At 32.9% G+C, this 24,921-nt stretch overlaps 3 protein-coding genes and 1 pseudogene across 4 annotated transcripts; 3 read left to right on the top strand and 1 right to left on the bottom strand.

The window, feature by feature from the left end:
- Positions 1-1,229: 1,229 nt before the first annotated feature.
- On the top strand, positions 1,230-4,575 carry LOC137829786 (GABA transporter 1-like). 2 transcript variants are annotated; one of them, XM_068636699.1, is made up of 7 exons: positions 1,230-1,715; positions 2,131-2,253; positions 2,484-2,578; positions 2,774-2,960; positions 3,080-3,210; positions 3,483-3,698; positions 4,070-4,575. In XM_068636699.1, the coding sequence occupies exons 1-7, from the start codon at positions 1,550-1,552 to the stop codon at positions 4,457-4,459; spliced, it is 1,308 nt and encodes a 435-aa protein (XP_068492800.1). In that variant the 5' UTR covers positions 1,230-1,549; the 3' UTR covers positions 4,460-4,575. The 2 variants fall into 2 exon arrangements, with proteins under 2 accessions (XP_068492800.1, XP_068492801.1); XM_068636700.1 differs by lacking the exon at positions 2,484-2,578 and having other exon boundaries at positions 1,410-1,715; positions 2,778-2,960.
- A 562-nt stretch (positions 4,576-5,137) lies between these two features.
- Positions 5,138-6,061, top strand: LOC137829788 (PRA1 family protein F3-like). The gene has a single exon (XM_068636701.1). It carries the CDS (start codon positions 5,268-5,270, stop codon positions 5,844-5,846), a length of 579 nt encoding a protein of 192 aa, XP_068492802.1. The 5' UTR covers positions 5,138-5,267; the 3' UTR covers positions 5,847-6,061.
- Positions 6,062-9,079: 3,018 nt separating this feature from the next.
- LOC137829780 (E3 ubiquitin protein ligase DRIP2-like) lies at positions 9,080-14,339 on the bottom strand (annotated as a pseudogene).
- Positions 14,340-18,055: 3,716 nt separating this feature from the next.
- On the top strand, positions 18,056-24,565 carry LOC137829794 (probable galacturonosyltransferase 6). Its single transcript, XM_068636709.1, has 8 exons — positions 18,056-18,438; positions 18,565-18,599; positions 19,117-19,158; positions 19,280-19,427; positions 19,541-19,823; positions 20,550-20,907; positions 22,462-22,977; positions 23,484-24,565. Exons 1-8 carry the CDS (start codon positions 18,327-18,329, stop codon positions 23,745-23,747), a joined length of 1,758 nt encoding a protein of 585 aa, XP_068492810.1. The 5' UTR covers positions 18,056-18,326; the 3' UTR covers positions 23,748-24,565.
- Positions 24,566-24,921: the final 356 nt, after the last annotated feature.

The raw sequence follows: 24,921 nt of genomic DNA, 5'->3' as shown, positions 1-24,921 counted from the left end.
TATTATTATTATTGTTATAAACTGTTGTTATTGTTATTAGCTTTATTAATACTGCTAATATTAATAGAATTACTAATATCATAATTATCGTTGTAATTTTTTTTTTAAGTTATCTGTGATGTAATGACTACCAAAAGAGTTTTATACTTATTCAAATTTGTTATGTTGAAACTTGCACGCATAATGAATGGTGGTTTGGTCGGTTGCTATGAAATAAATGATTTTGCTTTTTTTTCATCTCATGACGCTGTTTAAAGGACTAAACATGCTCTTAATAATCGTTCATTTTGTGGGTCTAACTATTGTAGAGAGCTTCACAAAAAGTAAAAAGGATATTAAAAAATTATGACGCTTCAAATATGTAATTATTTATTAATTTAAAATATAGTATTATTATTACTTAATAACCTTTAAAATAAGCGCACTTATGCCTTAACAACTTGGGCATGTTGCACCTGTACACAAGCACACAAAAGTGATTGACTAGAAATTGAAAACGTTGAATCAAGAATTTTATAATAAATTTAATTAGTTTTAAAAGTAGTTTTTGAAGAAAGATGAATTTACATTGTTCTTAAGCGCTTGGAAGTAGTAGTCTCGATGGTGATTTTGGTTTTCGGCTATAGTCTTCAGTCTCAGGTCTCGGAGGTATGGTATCTAAAGGTATATCTTTGTCTCTTTGATGTGTATTTATAAGAACATAGGATAGAATAAATGTATACCTTTGTGTCATTTTTTGAAGTATATTTATAAAAATATAAGGTGGAATAATGTTTGACACAACTTATCAAATTAATTTTTTGATTAAAGAACATGTATTTTGCTTAATTAAGGGTTATGTAACACAGACACTAAACACTGATACGACACATACGGATACGGAGATACGTAAAATCTGTAAAATGTAGGATACGGGAACATGGATCTATATATTATATAATTATAAATTATATAAATTGACAATAAAAATTTATATGCACAAGTATGTTCCAGATTTCTTTTTGGAACAGAAAGATGTTTTTCATGACTGGTTCACAATGATTTGTTTCTTATTTTTATAATCATAATAACAATTTATACAATAAAGTTTGAATTTTGAAAAAATTAATGTATTTTTCATTTTTAAAATTGTGTTAGAACCATACTAGAATTGTCAGAAATCTAACAAATACTTTTTGAATTGGACACTTCACGGATACGTGTCATACGAGTGTCAGTGTCTGATACGAGTGTCGGTATACCATACAAATATCGGACATCGGACACCGACACGTCATTTAGGAGGAGTGTCTGAGCTTCATAGATTAAGGGTCTTGCCTTCAAATAGTGTGTGCCGTTTGAAATAATAAACGTTGAATTAACTGCCACTAAGGTTGTAGTAGTACTATGTCGCTTTCTGTGTGTCAATGATTTGGGCTACAGGCAAGGAAATGTCAACAAAGTTGGAGAAGAATAGTTTAAGCTCCTACTAGAATATGAATCAACTAGAATACTTTTGTACATAGAGTGGGAAAAAGGAAGAAACAAAGTAATAGGAGCATAGAAAAAAATGGGCTCAACGACAGATTTGGAGATAGAGGAAAGTGATTCAGAAGAAGCAGTGAGTGGTAAAGGAACATGGAAGCACGCAGCTTTCCATGTTGCCACCACCATTGCCACCCCTGCTGCTTATGCCCCTTTGCCCTTTGCTATTGCTTCTCTCGGTTGGCCTCTTGGTAAATTTCTTCTTTTCTTTCTCTTTCATTATTTCTTCTTTTCTGATTGTTCTTAGCAGAAATTGAGGTCTCTTACACCTTCTATAGATGATATTTGACATGCACATATTTGGGTATAGGAAGAACATGAATGGAAAGAGATATCTTACTAAAATTGGTTATCTTATATGAATAATATAGTTATATAAAAGAATCATATGACTGTAGTTGTGTTATTGATAATAATATAGTAATTTTTCTTATATAATAATCAGGTTACTTAATTATTAAATTCTAGAGTAGTCTGAGAGTCCTTGTCAATTTTTATAATTTTTTTCATTTCAAGTGAAGCCAGTTTCATATGTTTTGTTCTGCATATGTTGAATAATTAGTTAACTGTTTTTTTGTCTGTGTTTCTCTCTATGAATGGTTTCAGGTGTGAGTAGTCTGGTGACTGCAACACTAGCCACCTGTTACTCTAGCTTTTTGATCGCTTCTTTGTGGAAATGGAACGGAGAGAAGCACCTTACCTACAGACATCTTGCACATAGTATTTTCGGTTGGTTTTACTGCAGATAGCTTCCTTACCACCTTATCCACATCTTCCTAATTTTTTTCTAACTAATTTGTAATAAGAACAGTACTGTTAGCCCCCTAATATGTACACAATATTTATGATGACTGTCATATTCAATAGTCTAATTTTTCTTTGCAGCTTTGTGCTAGCTGCACTCCATATATATATATATATATATATATTATTGACTTCTTGTTTATTGATTCCTGAAGGATTCTGGGGGTACTGGTCTATTGCCATTTTTCAGCAGGTGGCTTCTCTGGGAAATAACATTGCTATCCAAATTGCAGCTGGCAGCAGCCTTAAGGTTATGCATCTACCCAGATTTTGTTGAATAAATAGTGATAGCCTGATAGGACATATATCATATATGTTCCATTGTTTCTAGTAACCTTCTTTCATTAACTTCAAGTCTTTTCATATTAAATCTTCTTATGGACAACAAAGACCATTTGTTTCCATTTTGAAGATGTGGATATGTTCTAATTCCATGTTCATACAGGCAGTTTACAAGCACTGTCACCATAATGGAACATTGACCCTGCAGCATTTTATTATTTTCTTTGGAATCTTTGAACTACTTCTCTCCCAGCTCCCGGATATTCACTCACTGAGATGGGTAAATGCATTGTGTACTTTCAGCACAATTGGCTTTGCTGGTACAACCATTGGTGTTACCATTTACAATGGTAAGCTGGTGGTGATGGATCTTCTTCTTCCTGTCTGTCAAAGCCTCAATACTGTTGATTCCTCCTCTTGATTTCACGGTGATAAAATGTTTGACTATTTGGTTTCCAACATCTCTTAGGGAAGAAGATTGATAGGACTTCAGTAAGTTATAGTTTGCAGGGTAGCTCTGTTTCTAAGTTCTTCAAAGCCTTCAATGCCCTTGGGACCATTGCCTTTTCATTTGGTGATGCAATGCTTCCAGAAATACAGGTATCCATTACTTCTAAGTCTCTTACATTGTTACACGTGTTCTTTTGCCTTTCAATTGTAAACAAGGTTTTAGTTTGCGGTTGTGGTCTCATCATGATCCTTGATGTTGTAGTGAAAAATTATGGATAAATGTGGCCAACAACAATTGTGCTCATTGACTCCAAAAAACCTTGATGTTGTAGTAGTTGAAACAGCAGGCACAGACAGTTCTTTAAAAAACCTTGATTGTAAATGGTCACTGGGCCTTTTGTGACACTGTATTCCTTTTCCAGAATACGGTGAGAGAACCTGCTAAGAGGAATATGTACAAAAGCATATCAGCAGCATATACTGTCATTGTGTTGACTTACTGGCAATTGGCCTTCTCTGGATACTGGGCTTTTGGATCAGAAGTCCAACCTTATATTTTAGCTTCACTGTCTATTCCAGAATGGACTATTGTTATGGCAAATTTGTTTGCAGCAATTCAAATATGTGGATGCTTTCAGGTACCTTCTCTAGCACTTCAATATAAGAGTACTTCTTTGAAACATCTTGTGGCAAAGTCTAGACAAGAGTGGTGAATATTAGTATTTTCTTTTTAGTCATCACTGGCAGCGGTAGATAAGCATGCATCATATCTAAATCCCCAGGTTATTTTTAGAGAAATTATTTGGTAGTTCAGTAACAAAATTTCTAAGGTCAATCAATCTTTTGTCACTTTTTACCAGAAAGAATTAATAATATTACGCAGTTATATATTGTGATAGAAATTATGATGATATGAGATCACCTAATTTTTTGTTATTCCTGGTGCGAAACCTCTACCATGGTTCAAATTCCTTTACTAATGGAGTTCTTTGCTTGCATCATTTGTCAGATATACTGCAGGCCAACATATGCCTATTTTGAGGAAAGAACAGGGTCCAAGTCTAACAAATCTACTAGCTATTTTCTCTTCAAAAGACTTGTTTTTACTTCCTTATACATGGTTCTTGTTACTCTTATTGCTGCGGCATTTCCCTTCTTTGGAGATTTTGTTTCCATCTGTGGGGCAGTTGGGTTTACTCCTTTGGACTTTGTGTTCCCTGCTTTAGCATACCTTAAGGCTACAAGAACCGCTAATAACTCTAAACTTGGCCCTTACCTGCGACTATTCAATATTTTAGTAGCTACCTTGTTTTCATTAGTTGCTATCTTGGGTTGCATTGGTGCAGTCAGATTCATAGTAGAAGATATTAAGAACTACAACTTCTTCCATGATATGTGAGAATTTTGGGCTGCCCCAAACATTGTTTTCACCTTTTTTATCTTTGGGTAAGTTGTACTTTTATCATACATTTTTTTTTTCCTTTCAAATCAGCAACTATAAAATTATACACTCCATACATCAGCAGTTTTAGAGTGTGCATGTAAAGTTTCATGATCTTTATCCCGCTTGAAAGATTAAGAAACATAATGGTTGGTGATAATTTCATTAAAGTGGTGATGAAGAGGTTGGTCATGTACAGTGTTTTCTGGAGCTTTCTTGTCATACATAATTCATTTTTTTTCCTATTTCTGGATCTTTACTCGTTGTCTCAACCAGCACCAAATTTAATATGAATGTTAGATAATTGGACCGTAACGCTTCACTGGTCAACATCCTTTCATACCCCGACTTTATAGATTGACGCATTTTTTTACATTATTTAGATCCTATTATTATTTTCTTAAGATAGTTAAAATCTTAACATTGCACTTAGTCACCAATTTCTTACGAAAAAAAGGCATAAAAAGCTATATGAAAAGGATTTTTTTTTTTTTGTTGAGATAGCAGAAACTATGGTAAAATAAAAGTTACTTAATTAATTGTTTTGCCTTTTTGGCGCCATTAGATGGCAAGAACCCGTTACTACCGACGTTTGGGTTCACACTGAATAGTTGATAAGTACTTAACAGAGGTTCGTCACAGTCACAAAAGCTGTTATTACACCGAAACGACACGAAGCACCTCCTTTCAAACACGTTCCTCCGGAACAGAATACCAACTTCGTCTTCACGTTCCGGTTAGGGTTAGGGTTTTCAACTTCCACGCAATGTCGTCTATTAGTCCCTCAACCCTCCCCTCTGGTTACAGTTCAATCCCTTCCTTCTCACGCGCCACCGCTCCCGCAGGCTTTTCCACGCGCCGTCCATGGGAGGAGTTTTTCGCGATGCGCTCGTTCACACTCATCTACTCCCTCGGCGAAGCCATGCTCCGTGTCAGGCGCAATCTTGGCCACTTCCGTGTGAATTACGCCATGATCGGGCTCTTAGTCCTGTTCCTCAGCCTCCTCTGGCAACCGATTTCCCTCATCGTGTTTATTGCCGTGTTCACCGCGTGGTTCTTTCTCTACTTCTTTCGTGACGGCCCTGTCGTCGTGCTCCACCGCGCGCTCGACGATCGCCTCGTCCTCGCCGCGCTCTCTGCCCTCACCGTGGCGGCCCTCGTCCTCACTGGCGTTTGGCTGAACGTGGTTGTAGCGCTGCTCGTTGCGACGGCGGCGGTGTTGCTGCATGCGTCGTTTCGGAACACCGAGGATTTATATGTGGATGAGTTGGAAGTTTCGGTTGGAGGTTTGGTTTCGGTTGTTGACGGTAGCCCAACGAAACGAACAGGGTACACTAGAATGTAGTTAGCTGTGGTATATACAATAATTCGTTTCGTTTAGGCGTTTTAGGTTTTGGTCAATTGGAAATGTAATTGTGTCCATATGATAGTTTCACTTACCGTGTTGTTAGCATGGAATGGGTTCGATGGTGACCCTTTCTTTTTTTCGTGTTCTCTGAACTCTTTGTAAATTCTTGGATCGGTACTCATTGGTTGAAGCATTCGCATTCAATTTCTGTATTTTGAGTTCCAATTCGATTTATGGTCTGGTTTGTTGTGCTTTCTTGCATTTGTAATTGGTTAGCGATAGAGGATAAGAATTGGTTTTTTTGTCGAGGGAGTGTAGAGAGATTTTCGTTGATTTGAAGAGTGGATCATTTTGGTTATTCGTTTGTTGTTTCTACGTGTGGTGATCGTATCAGTTTGCTATTCTTGTTCTTTTTGTGAGTATATCATATGATCAAATTAAGAACATATGTTCCTTAATGGCATTCCTCTTGTGTAATCTTGTGCTTTTTGGAGTGGTTTGATTGCTGTTGTTTTGAGATTTGATTTTGTTGATAGACTGGCTTTTGTTATGCTGTGAAGATGATGCGCTACAGAGCCTCTTCTGGTCCCTTGTGTGAATTAAGTATCGAGAGTTGCTGGGTTGTTAGTGTCCAACATTTGAGAGAATTGAAAAGAGAACCACATATTGCCAAATTATTATTGTCTAATTAAACCATATGTCAAAGTAACTGCCAAAATGTTTAGCTGACACCTAATTTAATCAATGCCAGTTACCTCTTTTTGTGAGATCTAATCTCACAAACATGTATGTAAGGACAGAATGTAAAGCTTACTCAATCAGCCTGAGGTTGAAACTCTTCACTCATCCATTCTTTAGTACTCTTTTGTGTTCTTTTCTGAAATGTTGTTTCCTGATTTGATCATAGGAGGCATTTGGATCTGCAGTTCTCAAGACTTTGGGTAAATTGCATATGAAAAAAGAAAATCTGTTTTCATTTCTTGTTTTACTAATAACTATAAATTTGTCACTTTGTTTTAAAATATCTCTATAGGAAATGGTGCAAACAACTTTTTATTGTTTTCACTATTTATCGTGCAATATTCAGAAACAATGAATTGATGAAAAGGATGTAGTTCTTTTGTATTGATGAGTTAAAACAGGAAATGAAATATAACATTTTTGCCCCCCAACTAAAGTTGGCTCTTAAATTCCCAAATATTTCTTGGTTATTCAGATATAAAGTATATGTAATATGTCCATGTTTCATGTAATATTTTGGTTATCATATCACTTGTCTCTTTTTCTTTCTATCTTTTGCTTCCCTCCAACTATCCACCTTGGGATGGAATTTAGCATTTTTCAATCATTTCTCTGTCATCATCTAATAGCATTAGTCATTGGAGACTTTATTTGAGATGGTAACAAAGTAACCAAGTGGTCATCAGTTTGTGTGAGAGGGCATTGCAGGAGTGTAATAAACATGTTTTTGCCTAATTTAAGCTTTTGGGGAATTGGTTTCTAGACTTCAGGGTTTAAAATGCAAGTAATGCAAACACACATAGAGATAAAAAGGTGAATATACATGGAATGGTTTTATATCTTACACACACATCTATTCGAGTATGTGTCCAGTACGTGTATGCACCTGCTTACTCTATATCTTGTGCTGAAATTCTACTTATTGTGAAAAGTGGGATAGTAATGATTAACTATAGAGCTGTTGGACATGAAGGTGAAAATAAAGATTGTTAATTAGAAGCTCTTGTGTGAAATAAGAAGTTATGGTGTACACTTGCCAAGAGGAGAAATAGGATAGGAGTTGGTATGTGCAGGACATGACTTTAGGAGTTTATAGATGGACAAAAGAAAGTTGTTTGGCAATTACTCGTGCCTTCCATCATGGTCCCTGCCTCTGTGAAACACCAAAATACCTTTTTCCACTCTGAATTCTTCCTACACCTCTATTTCCAGCACACCTTCACGTCATTTCAAACACTTTATTGCTACCGTGCTTCCGTGGAAGAGATTTGGAATTGCATTTTTTGGAACCACAACTGAGTTCCAACTAGTCTTTTTTCATTATTATGACTAAACTCTTTTTGGCATACATTCAATATTTTTTTATGGTTAGAACAAAACAATGGACTGGGAGAGGGGTTTATAAGTAGGGAGGTGTATGCACGTAAATTTTCCAATAATAACATTTCACATTATTTATTTTATTATTATTATTATTATTATATATGTATATATATTTCATATTTATTTTTCTTTCATCATTACAAGTCAAGACTTTCTTTTCTTTTCCACCATCTTTACCACAGCCAAACTCATTTTCTAGGCTTTTTCTCTTGAAATCAATTAAAGCAAACGAAAAAAGCCTCACATATTCACTTGATTCCATTGTAGTGTGAAATAAAACTCACAAGGGTACTATTTTGATTTTAAAATATACAGGAGTGCATGTAAAAAATATGGGGTGTAGGAAGCAATTGTTAAGCTGTTTTTATCCCGCTGTCACCATAACCCAACATTTCAATTATTTATTTCATTTTATAGATTTTTATATTTTAGAGAACCAGAATAATATAAAATGTCAAATAGAAAATATCAATATGGTTTTAAAAAGAATAAATAATTTAATTGAATCTTAGCACAATGCTCTGGATGAATTTGTTATTTTTCATAAAAAAAATATATAACAATTCGTCTATGGATAATTTTGAAAATATTGATAGTACAATAAAGAGCAAGAAAAACAAAAAATATTTAAATAAAAATAGATTGTTGGGAGTAAGTATTGTACATGAGAACACATAAAGCGAAGTTCCGAAAAAATATTTATGATTCATGACAATCGACAAATATTAATGAAAAATTAGAAATCTGATAATAAAAAATAGTTCAATTAGATGTGACAATTTACAATCTCCAGTAGACATTTTTATTCATCTTTTTATCAATATTTGTGTATATCAATAATCGAAACACTAGATTTAGTTAATATAAATGTTTCCAAAAATGTATAACCATAGAAAAAGTTGCGTGTTTGAAAAGTTAATATCAATAGACATTTTTCTGAATCTTAATGCAAAAGGTCTATAAACGGGTTAACCATGAACAAAAAGATTTTCTTTTGCCTTTAAATTTTCTGCCTTTGCTTAATTTGTAGACACGGCACTGTTTTTTGCTTTAACAGGATGATGATATATAATGTGATTTTGTGCTCTTGATTGGCTTGTAGATCATGAACAGAAGGAAAAATAATAAGATAAAGAAATCGAAATTGAAATGCCAAATATCCAAGAAATCATCTGTGGCATGCTCTCTAAAATCAATTACTACCAGGACCAACTCAACATCATGCTATGCTACTCCACATCCACATTTAGCATTCTACAAGGAGAGGAGATTCCTCATAATTATTCAACCTATGATCCTGCTACATAGTAGTACAGCTACTGGTAACTCATGATCAAGGGTGTAGGACCTTCCGACCATAGGTTAGGATCATCACAAAGTCTTTCCCTGAGGATCCTATGGTTGCAGGAATTCTGTGCCCTGTAGATGCCGTATCAAGCCACAATTCAACTAAATTCTGTACCTGTAGTGAAGGAAGCACAGGATGTCCCATGCATTTAATCTCAACCTGCAACAAAAGTAACTTCAGCCTGTAAGCTACAGAAGAGCAGAAAACTTTAATGATAATAAAATTGCAAAGGCTAAAACCCCAGAAGGTTCAATGAAAATTAATCCAAGTGAAGAACCAATTTGATTCCCATTGCATGAATGTATTTTACATATCCAACAAAGAATTACCTCATCCTCACTTTTCAGGCCCAGTTTCTTCACTAATAATTTTTGGATAAATGAGACCGGTATGCTTCCGTCCCTTGAGCAAAATGAATAGACAGACATGAGAAATCAGAGGTCTGTTAGTTCTATATTGGAAAAGCATTAGGAGCAGCACATATTAAGCATAGCATTCTTCCAGATGGATAAGTAGAAACTAGTACAGAGAGAGAAAGAGACATTATACGCTAGTAGTGATGTGCTACTACAGTTATTCATAGGAGGGAAGGGAGGGAAGCATCCCCACACAGTAGTAGAATTGTTCAAAGAATCTTTAAAATTGAAGTGGTCAATCATTTTGTGCATTCATGGCCTCTTTCCTTTCTATGGACAGTCACGGTTTTTTAATCTTGTCTTTTTGCTATTTACTTTTTCCAGTGTCATGCTAAAATAGCTAACATATTACCTTGATAAGCATAGGTTCTGTGGTTGATTCTCCTGTCTAATTGATGGAATGATATATCATTGACTACTGAGGTATAATCAGCCAAAGGTCAAACCAATCACTTCCTTTGGTGTGATTTGATAAGTTGCATGAAAGTTTATTATGAGTCTATTTGGACAAACTTTTAACATAAACTCCTTCAAAGCTCAAACTAGCTTATGTATTAACTAACTTATAGAAGTTCTCTCATATAACTTTTCTAAATTTTTGTTTTAATTGTGCATAAGTTAATTTTAGCTTATGAAGAAATTAATTTCATTTTTTTTTTCTTTTTATTTTTCTTTCCTAATGGGGCTTATGAAAAAGTTTATTCAAACAAATCTATACTCTATGTGTGGATGGGCTTGACATAAATATTAATGAATAGCTGAGTAGAATATTTTCATTTAAAAGCATACAATAAAGTAGTAACACTGTCTACATTGGTCCAGAAATGACAAGGAACTTACTTTATTCTTACATAACTTGAAGGAATTTGGGGTAAAGGTGCATCTCCTTCCCTGCAACATTAGTTGGAACTTAGTACACCAAGAAATATTCAAAATATGATTTATGTAATATTTCATAAATATAATAATTAGTGGATGCCAAGATAGAATTTGTTAATTCAAGTTCCAAAGATATGTTTTCTCACTGGTTTTCAGAAGCTGCTAAGGAGAACCAAATTGAATCATTCCATAAGAGATTACTGTCATTAGCATCCAGAACAGCCTGAGGTGATATTCTAGATTCTCCAAAAACAGGTTCCTTTTTTGGGCGAACTCTTCGCAATTTGTTGGGTTTTGCTGTATCTAGAGAGGCATGATCAGTGCTAATCTTTTCATCTTCAACTTTTGCCTTGCGCTTATTTTCCTTAATTTTGGCTTTCAGCACTTTAGTATCACTGTCAGTTACTTTCACGGATTCGGGTTTAGCATTAGACGCTTGCACATTAGACTTGAAAGACTTACTCCTACTTGCAGCCTCTGCTAAATAATTTAAAGTTTTCCAAAGATCCCATTTTGCTTCCTGTGTTTCAGCACCATTCTGCGGTCCTCTATTGCATATGGATTGACTATTTTTACAAGGTGACAAACTCTAAACCAATAAGAAAAACACATTATAAACTAGGGCCGGTACCATCCAGGAAAACAAATGAACCAAGATAAAACAAAAAAACCAAAGTCAACAGAACCATATATGGTAAGCACAACGAGAAGAGAGCATGAATGTCTTTCCTACCTGTCCCGCACTCTTTGCAGACTTGTTTGAAGCGTCAGGTGAGCATGAACTATCTTGACGATCTTCCAGTAATTCCTCTTCTTTTTTAATGAGCTTTTCAACAGAGAAATTAGATCCCTGCAGGCCTAGTGCCTTTCTTGTAGGTTTTGTTCTTCTTCCTGTCATGGTTGACAGTGTAGATACCCTTGGAGTGCTGACAACCAAAGATGAAAGTGATCTCTCCTTTCTTCTAGCTGGTAATAGTACTGAGGGGATAGCTACCGGTGCCTTCTGCTTTCTTTTATTGAAAGGGAAAATTTTGTTCCTTAAATCTTGCAAACTGTTATCTGGCCTGGTTATTGGAAAGATGTGCAACAGATTTTAAGAGAAAAGCTATTTCAGAAGAAAAAAACTTAGTTGCATACTTCAATGCCAAAACCATCATACAAAGAATAGTGACGAAGGCAATTAATGTAAAGCATAGATTATTATTTAAGTTTTGCAAATTTTCACATCTGGTTGAGACAGGAGACAGTTTGCAAACTATCATGCATTGTCTCTAACTAATTCACCAATCTTAATGCCTTCAGTGTTTGAGATCCAAGTTCAACATTATATGCTCTTATAGTTCAGTACCTTAGTCTTTTATGATCAAGCTCCTTTGCTAATAGGATAAATACATCAATTTTGGACAAGGACTGAAAACAATAGCACCCGGCCTCGGATAAACTGAAATTAAATCTTCTACAGACAAAGAAAAACTAATAAATTGAACTTAAATATACTCAGCTAAAGAATATTCTAAACCCCCCCTTGTCAGCCATTCCATCTATTAATTGGAACACAACTATTTTTATGATTAGTCCTTATTCTGATTCCAGCTAATATTTCAGATGAAAAATTATTAAATCAGTCTGATGGAGGTAAAGAACAATTGTTAAAATTTTCTCTTGCCTTAATTTTTGTTTTACACATTTTAAATACTTTGGTATTTTCTATGCCAAACATTAGACGCGTAAAATGTATACATGAATGGAAAACTTCAGAAAAACTGCAAACATACTATAGAAATAATTGGCTATGTTATCTATGGATGACAAGCTGAACGTATTTTATTTCCGTGGATGTCATAGTTCACATGCATGTACATTGCAACGAGTTATTATGATGCCACAAGTGGATTTTTCGGGAGCAAGTTTCCAAAAATTTAAGACATCAATGACTTTATCTGATGGCACCATCATAACATCAACAGTTATCTTTCTCGCATGATGTTGCAGCGTAATACCAACCTAGAGAAAGATCTGATTGCAGCATGATTGATCTAATACACCTATTTGTTTCCTTTTTCTTTCCATAATGGGTTTCAATAAGTGTTTGAGCAACTCAGCAGTATTAGACAGCTTTTCAGTGCAAATCTAGACAATCAACAATAAATTTGGTTCTTAAATGAAATGGTCTATCTTGTATCTCTATTTTAGCAGCTTTGAAAAAATTGACATGCAAAACAGAATCTCTTGTCGGAACAACAGACCAAGGTAAATCAACACCTTCCATGCATATCTAACAACTCAACTACATTGGCTTTTGTAGTTACTCTTCCCCCTCCACTTCTTTTTGAAGAAAAGATACAACAAAAGAGGGATTGGTCACAATTATCCGAGGGAACTGACCTCATTTTCTCTAGCGGAACAATGCCCAAATCAATGTTGCATACTGGACAATTTTCCAATTCTTCATCTGTAATTTTATCATAAATGCACTTCCTGCAAACTGCATAAAATTCTATGGGATCAACTTGTCTGGTCATCCATGAAGCATTCTTAATATATACAAATTTCACATCACAATGTCCATGAGAATCGAGAAAAACCATGAGGCATAGTTACTTACAGTATAAACCTCCCCAATTAATAACATAAGAAAGACTATTTTCGAATGGTTTATAGACCTGGATATTCCTAAATATACTTTTATTTAGGCCTTCAAAAAACATAAGAATTTTTATTAGCTAAAAAACAACCAGAGAAGTCAGACGCAAGAAATATTTCTATCACAGAAAAGAAAAACTAGCTGCTGATACAATAACCCATCGAAACAAGAACTTCCTAATGTGTAACAACCACGTTCTGGATGGTGTGTGACATGGGTATAATCACAGGAGTAAAAATAGAATTTTCAAAAGTATTTACAACAAAACTCCCATATCTGTAATTAAACAAATACCAAATACGCCCCATCGTGAGTAAAACAAGCAACAAACCCAAATGAACAACGCAAAAAAACCGGGACAAACCCCATGAATGGGAAACGCAGAAAGAATCAAAATTTGAGACAATTGAGATGATATTGGATAAAAAGGCAAAAGGGAACGAATATTAGAAGGGACGGAGTGAGAAGAGATTAAGAAGGAAGCGATTAATTACACGTATGAAGGCAAAGAGAAATGGCAGTGGCCTCCTTGAGGAACTTGTTGCAAAGCGGGCAAGTCATGCATGCTGCAATCGCATCCCTCTTGACTCTCACCAGCCTCTTCATCGTCATGGATCAATCTTCACTCTCACACCTCACGTAGGTATGTGTGTATGTATGGGTGTGTGTATCCTATGCTTATCCACCACAGTGCATGCAAATTTACGTCCACTTCGCTAGAATCACCTGCATTAACACCACCATGACAAAGAACCTCACATATACACTCCGAAAATCAAGAATCAAAGGGCGAATAGTAAGATATTATGTGCAGAGAAAGAAGGAGCGAAAGGGACCTAGGTAGTGTGGATCGGTGAAGAATGTTATAGAAAGGAGATGGGTCGGTGAGATTGGACGTGGATTTAGGTAGAGCTTGTTGGATTCGAACAGAGTTGGTGTTGTTGAGCTTGATCTCAATCCAAAGGAGAGAAGCCTTTAACCAACGCTCCAAACTGGTTTTCTCTCTTTTGTCTTTTTATTCTTTTTTTTTTTTTTCTCAATCAAACCTTGCATTTATTTTGTTCGATTTCTTCGAACACATGGATTGTGATGTCGGAACCAGAGATAACGTGCACCGTTGCGCCCTCCTCCTTTAAACTGCGCACTCTATATTACGTGTAATCGCTCCGTTGGCAGGGGTTTCTCTTCTCTGCGCTCGCCTGCATCCCAGGGTTAGTGTACTCGCTCCTCAACTCAGTTTTTTCTTTTTTTCTTTTATTTACATTAGCTTCCATCTATTTTTTAGTATATTGTGGTCTTTTTAATTATTCCATTTTTACTTTTTTTAACTTCAAATTAAATCTTCTACTTCTTCTTTTAAATTGAAGGTGTGGATTGTTTTGATTGATGTTAATGATTCTATGATGAATGATGTCTATAAAATTTAATTTTGCACATGGATAAATTCATAATACAGATAATTGAAATTTGGGAGACAATTTACTTTTATCTATTCATTTCATATTAGAATTAATAAGTAAAATTATATTGTACAATAAATTAAAAATATAATATAAATAATAAAAATGTTGTTAAATTATCATTATAATAAAACTATCTTACAAAAATATTTTATAATATAAGATATTTAGTTTTTCTATTTTTATTGAAAAGCTTTGTTTGTTTGGTCTAATTTTTATTTTCTTCAATTAGGTCTTAGTCTTTTTATTATATATACACCATGTATTTTACTCTCTAAAACACAAGTAAATAAGATTTTTTTTTGTATTTTTTTTTTGTTTTTCTCTCTTTTATGCTTAAATCATTGTCGCTTACGTACGATTATGTGCACTCTATTTGATGCATAACATAAAAAAAAATATTCATCATTAACTATAGTATAAAATAAATAGATGCAATGATAATGAATATTAAATATTAATTCAAAATATGAAAGCTGAGTTAAATTTAGGTAGATGCAAATAAATTTTTTGGTACAACAATTATTGATAAAAAAAGATAATTGAATTTTTTTAATTTATTTTTAATAACTTAAAATATTTGAAAGTAATATTTAAATTATTGATAAAAAAAAAAGCTTTTGTTCTTAATTATAGGTAGAGATGTAATAAGAAGAACAAATTGAATAAGAAATAAAGAAAAATTGAATAAGAAATAAAGAAACAATCATTGGTCACGTAAATATATAAAGATTTATTTTTATAATAATATAAGTCGAAATGTTAGTTTTTCAAAGTTATGTAATGTGAGGTATACTAAAATTAAATTTTAGTTCAACTAATTTCTCAATAATATTATCATTATGAATTTGTATTGGATGATGATATTCTATTTTGCTAACTTTTTCCGGTCACCACCATGACTTATTTCTTTTGTAACCTTTTGGAATAAGCCAACTAAGGTGCAGTATATTGATACAATTTGTATAGATTGTGTTTTTTCATTTAATTTGTTATAGTATTTATTTTATTAAATGCAACTTAATTAAATTATATAAATGAGTGTTATTTTATGTTAAAGTTAAGTGTTTTGGATCCAAATGTGAAAAACAAAAATTTGAAATTTAAATTTTCATTAATTATATACCATGATAAAGGTTTAGCCTTTAGAATGATGTTCAATTAGTATAGTGGTTTTTTTTTGTGATAGTTCTTGTTGAATATTAAGATTTTTATTTTATGGAACATTTCAAATGCAATAGCCATATTTTTTAGTTAATTGTTCAAGTGTGTTAGATAAAGAGATTAAATCTAAGCATTGATCAAATAATGGTGTAAAATTTGTTGCAAACAAATTAGACAACTTTGTTGAACTTGATATTATTGAACAAGGTTTGTTCGTTCAAAATAAGTTATTTTTCAATTTTCAATTTTCTTTTCTACATTTAAGTAATTGTTTTGTGTTACTCTTTGAATTTATTGTTCACTGTAATGAATTTCTATATTATATTACTATTATTATATACGATTGGGCCATAATGAAAATATAGTTCTTTTCTTTTGACTTTTACTTTTATACATTATGTTGTTCTTTTGATTTATTACTTTTTAAAAAAAAATTCTATTAATCACAACACTGTTTTTATTATTTTTTTTCTTGTCAACACTATCTAGACTTATTTATTGTTAAGGAGTTTGAAATATAATGATTAAAGATTTTATGAAAAAACAAAAACTTAAACATGGGAATTTTCAGTTATTTTATTTATTTATTTTTTAAATAGAAGTCTAATTTACTTGAAAGGCTAGAGTTTATGTTTTCAAGAAAACATTTGTTAAGGCTTCAAAAACTTAATAATTTATGTAACGTGCATAGATATTTCTTTTAAATTATATAAAATATTTTCAAATCTACTTATTTCAACTTGTATCCATAGATGTTTTTAAAAAATATTCTAAAATAAAAACTTAACAAAATTATTTTGTAGCTTTTAAACAAATAAGCATTGCAGATATCATTATGTATTTGTGAATTGTAATAAAAAACTTTTGTATTTTTTTGTTGTTTATTTATTTTAATAAATTTTCTATTGAATAAGTAAAAAAATATTCATGTACAAATTTTACTAATTAAAGAAAATCTTAAACTCTTCACCAATTATTTAGATACAAAATTAGATACAAAAGTAAGATCGAAAAAATGTTAATGCATGTAGAAATATTATAACTTTATATATATATATATATATATATATATATATATATAATAGAGAACAATCAAATAAATTTAATTAGTTATCACAATATGTATTAATTTTACATTTTTTAATCAAAACTTTATCATTTTATTATTGTATTTCATATTGTCCATACTTGTTTTGAAATTTCTTATTCTTAGTTTAATTTGCTCGGAAAGGGAAATTATTAAATATATATCTCTTTTTTTTTATACTTATTTTTTATTTCACTTGATATTTTACATTTTATTTACTTAGATCAATGTAGAAATAAATTGTAAAATAATTATTATAATATTTTCAATTTTTGCTTAAAAATTCAATCAGTCTTTTTTTTAAACTAATAATTCAGGATACTTAAAATCGTGTATTTGGTCTGGATCATAGAAAAGAAAAGTATTTTTCTTTAAATTAAGTTGGGTTCTTTAACATATAGTTGACTTGTTTAATACCCTTTGATTAAAAAAAAAACACATGTTAAATATTTCTATATGTTTATTTTAACTTTTCAAAATAAGGAAAACATAAAAGATTTAAAATCTGATTAAATCCATGAATATTTTAAATATTTTATCATAGAAAAGTTACCCTTAAAAATATTTTTTATTACAAGTAAAATATATATTGATATAAATTTTTATTTTCTAACAAAAATCAATAATTACTTTACATATATAAGGATTTAAAATATATATATATATATATATATATATTTATATATATATATATAACACGAATCCAATTTTGTTTTCGTCGTTTATTATAATTAAAAACATTAATTATTATTTTTTAAATATAAAACAAACATATTTTTTATTCTATATATAGATATTCAAACAGAAATAAAAATATTGTAATACCTTCAGAAATAAATAATCATTTAATATGTAAATGTATAAAAATATTTCAATTAGATTTTGTTATAGCATAAACTTGTTTTACGAAATAACTTAATGTTAAATTGATCATAGAAAGTTAAAATTATATTTTAAAAATAGTCTCATTAAAAATTAAAAAATTAATAGATTAATTATTTTAAAAACTAAATTATTATGAATTTACACCTCTAAAACATAAATGATAATTTGAGAATTTATACATATATATAAAATAATTTTCGCAGTCAATTTTACTTGACTTGGCTCGTTCTCTGTCACTCACATGTAGTTGACACAGCCGTGTCGGAACTATAAACACGGCCAAAGCTCAGCTTCTGATTCTTTTTTTCTCTATCTGGCTGACAGTAACTATCAGCGCAAACTGTAAGTGAAACCCTACGTGCGTGTTCCTTCGGGTGGAAGTATCATACCCTCTCCAAGATCTGAATCTACGTAATGTAATGTAGTGAACTACTTCTCCAGAAGGATCCAGAAGAACCACACTCTCATCAATGAGCAAAATCCGGCGCTGCCAGAGGATTCTCATCCTCTCTCTTCTCTCTCTCTCCGTCGTCGCTCCCCTCGTCTTCGTCTCTCACCGTCTCAACCTTCTCACTCTTCTCGGTAAATTCAATTCTCTCTCATCACGTGCTTGTTTGCTACTTGTAATTGTGCAATGTCGCTTTGCTTTTCGCCATTGCTTGTGACTCCTTCAATTGATTCTGCGCCTTTATATGACCGTCGTTTCAGGAAGAAGAGAGTTTCTCGAAGATTTATATCGCGCTGTAAGTCTCCTGATTTGGTTTGTTTTGTTGAAACATGTTTATCGTTCTTCTTGCTTTTGGTTGCTACGAAAGAGTTTGAGCCGGAGGAAATGTAGTTTTGCTTGCTTTTTAGTACTGGATTTTAAATTCTGATGTCGGTGAGTGGACTAGTCAACGGAATTTCTCGCGCTTTCTCGGAATTCAGTCGCGGATAATCGTAACACTTCGGATTTGTTTTGTTTGTTTTAAGTGGGGAACATTTTGTTCTCTTTTCAAAGCAGCTAGTTGAACTATACCAGCTTTTATGCTCCGCTTTGTAACTTGAATTTATTTTAGGATAAACTTAGATGCAGTTTGATACGTGCTGTTGGTGTATTTTTCCAACTACAACTAGAGTTTTATATCTGTTATTTGTGTAATAAAGGTTTTCATTCTCGAGGTCAAACTTCAATTTTGATTTGAGAACAATACCAAAAACACCTTTGGAATTGTATTTAAATTAAATTGTCTCTTTTTTTTATTTTATTTTTTGTTGCAGACATACAGGACGGATACTTTGAAGTTAAATGCTGTAGAACAGGTAGTAAGAGATTTGATAACGAACTTTCCTCATTGCGATAATACCTGTTTTCTTTTCCGAGTGAATTGACATATAATACTTTTAAATTAGAATTCTGATTTTCGGTCTGTTTGAGTTTCAGGAAGATGCTGAAGAATTAGAAGAACCAAATCAAGTTGTTTATACGGAAAAAGATTTTGTTTCAACAATTGGTTACGATTCAGAAAACAATCATGATTCTAAGGAATCTAGAAATGCGGGATACAGAGGCGCCACTTTGGAAATAAATGGTTGGTAGTATATATAGGTTTATGTTTTATTATTTAATTTTGGGCTTACATATTGCCACGTAAGTGATCAACTATGTGGGACTGTCTGAAGTTTGCACCATTGTCGAGTTCAGGATTCAATAAACACGAAAGACAACACCAGGGAACTCAGCAGAATGAATTATCCTTCACGTCTCAAGGTAGGAATATACATGATTCACAGAGAAAGTTAGAAAAGAATATTGAAGTAACAACTAAGAAGGTTCAAGAGATTAAGGATCAACTTATTTTAGCCAAAGCGTACTTGAAAATTGCACCACCAAGCAGCAATTTGCGCTTGAGAGATTTGGAGCGGTTATCAAGAGAGATGGAATTAGTAGTTGGTGAAGCCACCCAGGATTCAGATCTGTCAATGAGGTAAACTTTCCATGTAAGTCTATGCTTGCATTTAGTTCAGAAAATAGTCTGTTTAACGCTTTAAGTAGTACAGAACTTTCAAGTCAAAACTACTAATGATTTGATCCTTGAAGAAAGTAAGTATGACACTTCAATTTGTCCCACAACCACAATTGTTAATTGCTATTTTTTTGAACTGAATACAGCAACAAAAGCCTTATTCCAATAGGTGAGATCAGTTACATGGATCACAGTGTCACTGGTTCTGTTAAAGATCAAATAATCAAATCTGTTATGAGTTATCTTTGATCCATGTTTCGTATATTAATGGGTTTTACATTGTTTATCAATAGCCTAACACACTCATCCTTTACCCGGGCTTAGGATCGGCTATGATTGATACCATAGGCAGTTTACTTCAAGCTTGTTCTCTCATCCACATCACTGAGTCTTAGAGACTACAAGGATCACAACGTACTTGCTTTCTTCAAGAATCAAAACATTAGTAGTTTAAGAGACTTAGAAATGGAGAGATCACATTAAGAAGCCTTTTATTTTTCATTGACTAACACGAGTATTTCTCAAAATTTCAAATTATATTAAGTGAGAAACTAGTGAGTAGTGACCACTTATCTTGCGTTCAAACATAATTATGTAGAAAGAAATCCGTGTAGAAATTTGATGTGATATGAATTGTTAACAGAAATTGACAATATTTTTCAATCTAAAAACAAGTGAAATTCACAGTGCTTTGCAGAAAATGAGACACATGGAGGCTTCACTGTCTAAAGTCTACCGTGCTTTCCCAGACTGTTCTAATATGGCTGCAAAGCTCAATACAATGAAGCGTCAGGTTGAAGAGCAAGTCCGTTCTCAGCGACATCAAGCAACATATCTTGTACATCTTGCTGCCAGGACTGCCCCAAAAGGCATTCACTGTCTTTCTATGCAGTTGACTGCAGCGTACTTTGCCTTGAGGCAGGAGGAGAGAAAGCTTCCAAATGAAAATAATATTCATAGCCCAGAACTTTATCATTATGTTGTCTTCTCTGACAATGTTCTGGCATGTGCAGCAGTTGTTAACTCTACCATCTCATCTGCCAAGGTAAATAAATACCTTATCTTTTATTTGGATTAACTTTTATTGTCTTTTCTTTTAACACAGATATACTCTAATATTTTTTGAGCTAGTGTTTTCGTTGTGACTCCCAATGTAACTGCTGAAAAAGAAAAAGAAATACTAACTAATACTAGTAAGTTTAGCTATCACGCTATTCCCAAGTAGACAAGTTCCTAGTGGTTAGCAGTTGCTTTGGTGTTTGATGACTTGATGTCCCTCTCCTTCATATTTCTTGAAAATGCTTGTTTCACATTCGAGAGAGTGAATACAGGAACTTGTGGTAAGAACCTGATTTATCTTTATAATCCTTCCCCTTAACCATGGGAGTTAGTTATATGACATTTTATACTTAACTGTAATTTCAAGTTGACCCTGACTACTTGAAAATTAAAATAGTTATTCTAGTTGCAGATTTCAATGCTACAGATCTTACTTCAGAATCAAGAAGCCAAGTCAGTAAATACCTAAGATGATTTATGATCTATCTATCTCAATGTAGTATGTTATGAAAATAAAATTCTCCCTTCAACTTCTTTCCACATTACCTCACCTTTCATGTTTAGCTGGATTGATATGTTTTCTAAAAGAAAATTATTGTTAGTCACTCCCTCATAAACAGTCATTTCCAGTTAGTGGGAGCTCATTTTACCTCATCGAATTTCTCAGCATCTGTATTGAAGTGTTTAACATTGCTCATTTTACCTCGTCAGATTTCTCAGCATCTGTATTGAAGTGTCTAACTTGAAGTACGTACATGATGAGAGGCAGAGAAGAAATCCTTCTAAAGCTCCCCTATAAGTTTTTTTCTAGAAGAATGATGGCTCTCTGCATCTTCTATTCCTGTCTCTTTATCTTGTTAAATGGTGGATTCATTATAATTTAGCTGCAGCATGGATAGTTTATTGTGGAAATTTCTGAGAAAATTATTGTAAAAAGTATGCTACTTAACTCATCTTTATATTAGTTTCTAAGTATTTAAAAATATTGTAAAATCAAATTAATCATCTTCTTAAGAGAGTGGAATTTAAGTCTAACTCAATCTCATAACCGACTTAATAAAGTGAGATTTGCACCAACTTATATACTATAATTTGACCTTATCTCCGATCGATGTTGATCTCCAACAAATCCCCTCATGCCGAGGACTGAACATCTTGACTGTAGGACTATATGGGAACCCACTAGTTGGTGACACATAAGCCCAACAAATTTCGGTTAGATAAACTCTGATACCATCTTATCAAAGTGGAATTTTAAGCCTAACTTAACCTCACAATTTATTTCCTTATTTCGTTTAGTTTGTTAATGGGCTGGTTTTGTACTAGTAATACAAGTACATGACCAATTTATTGGTATAAATAGGAGCATGAGTTTAAGGTACTGTAACAAATTATATATATTATCAACAATATACTTAGTGTTATCATTTGCTTTATTTTCTCTTCTCTCATTACTCCATAAACATATAAATTTTAACAGTTCTCATTAATTGTGTATATATTGTGGCAAGAAAGGTTGACAATGAACTCCAAATTGCAGGAACAGGGGAAAGTTGTTTTCCATGTATTGACCAAATCACCCAACTTACCAGCAATCTCAATGTGGTTCTTGTTAAATCCTCCTGGCAAAGCTACAGTCCACATACAGAGCATAGACAACATTGAATGGTTGTCCAAGTACAATTTCTTCCAGGAAAATAACTCCAGTGATCCAAGATACACCTCTGAATTGAACTACCTGCGTTTCTACCTTCCAGACATTTTTCCTGCTCTAAATAAGATTGTCCTCTTTGATCATGATGTGGTGGTGCAACAAGATCTCAGTGCACTCTGGAATATGGATATGAAGGGAAGCGTGATTGGAGCAGTTGGAACTTGTCAGGAAGGAAAAATCCCATTTCATAGGATTGACACGTTCTTAAACTTTTCAGATCCATTAATTGGAAAGAGGTTTGATGTCAATGCTTGCACATGGGCATTTGGGATGAACTTGTTTGATTTGCAACAGTGGAGGAGACACAATTTAACTGCTGTCTATCACAATTATTTGCAAATGGTATGGTTAAAAAATGTCTTTATTTAATTTTGTACGCTTCAATATTTTACAGCCCAACCAAATTTCTATAATGTAAATTTCATTCGATCTTCAGTTAGACTCTTGCCATTAACGAGTTAATGGCAATTTGAAGAACAATGGTTGGCAACCAAGTTCTTGAACTTCAATTGTATTGATTGTCATTTGCATTTATCTATTTTGCATTTTAGCATCCTTAACCAAGTAGTTTGAGTTTTGATTATGAATTACCTGAATCGGAGACTATTATCAGGCAAAGATTTGATATCAACATAGAATTTTTGGATGTGTATTTAAATTTGGCGTTTTCTTTGGTGGTTGAATCATATTTTGGGGAATATGTCTTATCATTGAAATTACTGTTTAAGATGGAGCACAAATGTTAATTTGTTTGAGCAACTTTTCTTTTCTTTCACCCAGTCTTGTTTTAAAAATAAAATTATATTGAAATAATTGTCTAATGTATTTGTCTGGGATAATGTTTGCAGGGGTTGTGGAACGTTGGAAGTCTACCTTTAGGCTGGCTCACTTTCTATAACAAGACAGAGTTGTTGAATAGACAATGGCATATTCTTGGCCTTGGTTATAGTTCGGATGTCGATCGAAATGAGATTGAGCGGGCTGCCGTTATACACTATGATGGGCTTAGGAAGCCGTGGTTGGATATTGCCATGGGCAGATATAAAAGCTTTTGGACCAAATATTTGAATTTTGACAACCATTTTTTGCAACAATGCAATCTCCAGGCATAGTTCAAAATTCGAAGTTCCCTCTACATGATTTGAGTGGGCTTCTGTTGTTGACATGCTCGATGGTTCGTTTCCAGCTACCTTCACGTTATTATTTCTGCAATTCTTCTTTAAAGTTTTCAACATCTCTGACCACCCCAAATTTCTTTCCGCTTCTTTCTAGAAACTTAGCAAATTTATAGTCATGATGAAGAGTCAGAAGGTACTTGCAGATAAAATTGGTTGTTGTGTATATAAATCTTTGGTGTCCCTTAATTTATGCCGACATTCTTTGCTATTCGTTGTGTATTTGGTGGGGCGTCACAAGACCTGGATGTGATTCATGTTGAAGCAGCTCATACTTGCTTCTGTGTTATGAGAGATTTTAATGTGAATTTGGAGACAAATGTGGATCTTAGTCAGTTAGTTCCATCGTCGCTTAGGTGCTGATTTATTTACTGAGAAGAACAAAATTGCAAATCAGGGATGACGGCTGTGTTTTGCAAAGTGGATAGGAATGACCTCTTAGTCTTTCCAATGGCCAAAATCTAGCTGTTTTTCATTCTCTTTTCTCTGGTGGCTATGGAATATCAGAAGTTAAATTGGTCACGAGGGTATTACTCGGAAGGCTCAGAAATCACAATGGAGGAAGAGATAGCTTATTATTAGTATTTACATTGAGTGATTTGCTTGAAATGCTGATTTTTTTTGTTTCTTTTTCATGTGTCTGTGTATCGACGACCCCTCTAGTTTTGGAAGGTACATTTGGGAAATTTTCCTGAGAGCAATGTTAATTATACATTTTTAATATATTTTAAAAATATTTTCATTATTATCTGAAATTGATTAATATTTATAAAACAATGTGTGAGAATTATTTAATTTGCAATAAATATGTTCAGTCTGTAAAAGAAAACTGATTTGCTCTTATGATTTCTAAAGTTATTCCTATCAAAATTAACAAATTTATTAATATAACTAGTTGTTATTGGATGATAATTGCTGCTGTTCTTTTTTTTTTCTCTCTTATTAAATAAGGAGTTTAATTAGCAAGACTTTGTCAGAAAAAAAATGTGTTGTAGAAAAATCAGTGTGTAAAAATTAGATTTTTATCAGTATTCTTGAAAGACATCCCATTGACATTATGATTTCTTGAGTTTCTTATTTGTTAATATAGAACTACCCTCACTGCCCGAAA

Source organism: Phaseolus vulgaris, chromosome 7 (assembly GCF_000499845.2).
Source record: "Phaseolus vulgaris cultivar G19833 chromosome 7, P. vulgaris v2.0, whole genome shotgun sequence".
In the NCBI taxonomy this organism is placed as follows: domain Eukaryota; kingdom Viridiplantae; phylum Streptophyta; class Magnoliopsida; order Fabales; family Fabaceae; genus Phaseolus; species Phaseolus vulgaris.
This window is presented reverse-complemented; position numbering and strand designations above follow the sequence as displayed.